This window comes from Diaphorina citri, unplaced genomic scaffold (assembly GCF_000475195.1).
Source record: "Diaphorina citri unplaced genomic scaffold, Diaci psyllid genome assembly version 1.1 scaffold12505, whole genome shotgun sequence".
Classification (NCBI taxonomy): Eukaryota; Metazoa; Arthropoda; class Insecta; order Hemiptera; family Psyllidae; genus Diaphorina; species Diaphorina citri.
This window is the reverse complement of record NW_007389875.1, coordinates 6,217-10,253: the sequence shown is the minus strand read 5'-3', so window position 1 is coordinate 10,253 and position 4,037 is coordinate 6,217. Positions and strand designations below refer to the sequence as shown.

The window sequence follows — 4,037 nt, the reverse complement described above, 5'->3', positions numbered from 1 at the left end:
GGCGGATTTTATCCTGATCGGATAATGTTCGTTCTCGGACTACCAGATTAATCGTTATTTTTTACAACTTTTGTGGATATCACAGCATTACTCAATTTGCATATTTCAATAATCTTTCTCATGTTGTTTATCGTCAGGTTCCCGGTATCAGAGAAGGAAGCAGTCATGTTGTCTGCACTACAAGCTCAGGTCGAGCTGGGAGACTGTCCGGATCACCTCCAGGATTACCGTCAAGTAGCCGCGCACTGTCTCCCACCCCGTCTAGTCCCAGCCTTGTCTAGTGAAGGTGTCTACATGCATCACCAGAGTCTACGGGGTATGACTCCAGCAGAGGCGAAGAAAGCGTTTCTCAACCTCATCCGGAGTTGGCCCTTACACCGCGCGACTATATTCGACGTGATGCAGTCCTTCACCTCCAACTGGCCCCGTGTGTTGTGGCTCGCTGTAGATCAAGTAGGTCTACACCTCCTGGAGCACAGATCTCGTAACGCCCTGGTCACCTATGAGTATGAAAGCGTCTTGAGTTACTCCCCTGCACTCAACTGTCTGATGATCATCACGGGGAGCGATCGCAAGCAAAGCAAAGTCATTCTGACCACATCGCAAGCATTCCAGATAGCCAATCTCATCCGGGAATACACGGAAGTATTGCAGAGTCCGAATGAAGTACGCAAGCGAGATAACAGCAAGGGCAATACGAATCGGCCCCTGAGCATTCTGCATAAACCGGCCCCTGTTATTGAACCTCAACCGAGTTAATCAGGCTTGAAGTCTCAGTGCACACTGGAGAAACGCGTTTCGTGTAACGCTGGGGTGCCCAACCTTTTCAGAGAAAGATCGACTTGAATTTTCAATACAGTCTTGCGATCGACTTACCTAATGAGAGACTTGACTCTGAATTTGGTCCACAAGTTTGGAGTAATCGGGTGTGTAAGATGATATTGCCAGGTTCAAAAACTGCTGAGTGTGGTGATCGCGATCGACCGGTTGGGCATCCCTGGCTGTAACGCATTTCATCTGTCAATGCACAATGAGTTTCATGAAACCCGGTTTCATCAGTGTGCACTGCTCTGTGTTAACCTTATGTACGGGCTTCGTGAAACACATTTCACGAAGCGCGTTTCACTAGTGTGCATCGTGTCTTAGTCAGTCTCAGATTAGGCTGTGGTTCAATTGGGTACGATTGTGCGCCCACCCCCGACCAACTATCGGCCTCACCTAATGTGGATCCGTATGACACGAGACAATTGGCTTTTATTTACGAGAGACGACATTAGAAATTATCATCCGATGGAACCGCAGCCTTGGGCTGATTCTACACTGAAAGCAAGTTTGCTCTAGACCAGTCTAAATTGATCTAGTACAATAAAGTCCAGACTAAATTCGCTTCCGATGTAGAATCTTGGTGTAAATGTAATGATAGGTAATGACTTATTAGTATTACCTAACCATGTTAGAGTACCATTGTACAAATGTACAGATACATTCATTATCTTCGAAATAATCATATTATTAAATTAAATAGCTACTCAAAACTATCTATCTTTTTCGCATTTCTTTTGTTGATTAGTGTTTAAAAAAAAAATATGCTCGTAGCTATGAATTTTCTTCAGATTATTTAAAAATACTCAATACATCACCTAGTTTACTTATGTGTAGTAGGTAATTGTTTATATGCTGTAAATAAGAAATTATTTAGCTTAATTATGAAATGAACGGCGCTTACCTAAACTCAATAGATATTTATACAATGCGGGTTTTATAGCTTTTTGCTTGGTCGGTATTCTATTACATTTATATGTGAAATAAATTTGCAAATAGATTGTACATAAATTGTTATTATGTGTAATATACTTTACTTTGTTTTGAACATGTTTTTCGTATTGTTTTTTAAAAGTTTTATTTTTTGTCAAGTGTGTGTATTTTCATGACAATGTTGGCTATTTTCGCTGTGTTTTTATTAACTTGAAGCTTATACTTTATAAGGCCTCGACATATGAAAGCAGGACATTCTTTACTTTATTTCCTACTTATTTTGCAACAATAAACTGACAAGCTGATAAATTTCACTTCACGTAACTTCAAAAAAAGATTCGGAAACCTAAAACCAAAAATTACGGAAATTCGAGAAATTAGCCAAAGTAGTGAACTTGTCTGATTTTATTTTGTTGATTTTAAAAAGCTCTAGAATCTATTCCACAGATAAGGATTTAAAAAAACAGTTAGTATTATTTTATCTCATTAATATAATATTTAAATTATTAATATTTTAGAATTTTTTTACTCGTTTCTCAAAATACAAAAAATATTTGCATGTGTACCTTTTATAAATTATCTAAATTTACCATTTTATCATATAGACGTATTGTGACCGGTGGCCAAACTATTGGTTTCTTTCTTTACCAATTTGTTGAAAGCCTGTCGAAAATACAAAAGACAATTTGTAAGTCCTTGCCAAATTACTGGCCGCCATCTCCATGCATTTTCTTAAAAGTTGAAGCCTCATAAAAGTGCGGGGGGGAAAGTAAAACCAAGTTAATTTTGGTTGTTGCGAGAGTATAAAAGAAAAGGATAAACTACTTGACTGGTTTGTCAAATCCAAAATCAAAAAAAAAAAACGATTCCAAAATAGCAGGGCTTTAGCTTCTCTCTTCCCTTGTGTCCTGTCTTCTTTCAGTCGAAAAAGGCTCTTGTTTGGAATAGGGAAGTCCTATTATAGGCGGGCCAGGGCCCCCCCTTAGCTTGGACGGCAGATACGCGATTGTTCCATCCACTGCGGGCGAATCTGGTAGATTCGATCATCCGAACCGCAACAAATATAGTTTTGTCAGAAAGTTATGAATGCAAATGTAGTTTTGATTTTAGGAGCTAAATAGTTTGCGTTTAAGGATTGGGTGTAGGCAAAAAGTTTCGAGTATTGTAAATAGCTAAAAGAAAAATGTACAGGGAGACAAAAGCGGCACCACGACGGGGGAATAAATAGAAGTGATCCCTTATGAGAGTGGAAAGGGAGGGTGGGGGAAGGTAAAGTGGGATTATAAGGAAAAACTGGGCAAAACACTTCAAAAGATGTCTCTCCCCAACAAAAAACAAGCAAAAGTTACCCCACTTTGTTGTTTACAGGATGAATAGTACTAAAATACATGCACAAATGAAAGGCATTATTTAATCTTTTTTTACAGACCGCTGTAACAAAATGCAGGTCCTTTGAACCGTGGTAACAAAAGGTTTGCGTCCCCAAAAATAACCTTATGGGCTAGACAATGTCTGAAAAAAAAGACTTCTCCAAACTATCTCCCTAATTGACATCATAAATAGATGGATAAAAGTCAGGTTCAATCTTGAATGATTGAATGGTGCTATAAAACAAACCGTTTAGACTGAAAAATTACAGTAAAAAAGGCATCCATAAAAAAAAAAAGCATGGACATATTTTTTAGAGGCGTATGTAGGACATATGTTGTCAGCCTTCTCAAGAGTCTCACCCTGCTCTCGAAAACTTTTATAGATGGATACTCATCGCCATCTTTTATCTAACGTTATGGGTAGATGGATACCTCATGGCCACTTCTTATGTAACGTCTTCACAGTTTTCATTTAGTTTTGTAGTTCACCAAGACTTCCATTCCTTCCTTCCGACAGCACGGTAGTACGTTAGTTGAAGCTGAAAAGCTATCCAAGAAAAAAAGAATTTTATTATTATTGTAATTACAAAATCATCCATAACATATTACTGCAACTACTAGACTACTTCTTTTGTCAAGAGAATTTGTTATATTGTTTTGCTGAGTGAAGTATATCCATGAGATACAACTTATAAAAACTTGGAAGTTTGAAAAGTAAAAGGTAATTTCGGGCAAGCGTGAACTCTCAAGAAGGCTAAAAAAGGCTTACAGGATCATTAGTCTTCTATTAAATCAAAATGTATTTTTTCTTCCCTAATGAATCCTCTAGTTACTCCTTATTCTGCTTTAAAGAAGAAGTCATTAATGAGTAAATCTAAAGAATAAAGAAGTATAAAAGTTAGCAATAAATTA

General features: G+C 37.8%; 1 protein-coding gene across 1 annotated transcript in view; it reads left to right on the top strand.

The window, feature by feature from the left end:
• Positions 1–2,995: 2,995 nt before the first annotated feature.
• The window catches only part of LOC103522892 (pleckstrin homology domain-containing family H member 2-like), a gene marked incomplete at its 3' end in the record, with an annotated part of 7,251 nt that continues 6,209 nt past the window's right edge, over positions 2,996–4,037 (top strand). The window contains exon 1 of the mRNA XM_008487979.1: positions 2,996–3,024. Coding sequence (XP_008486201.1) covers positions 2,996–3,024 — 29 coding nt within the window. The remainder of the gene's footprint in view (positions 3,025–4,037) is intronic.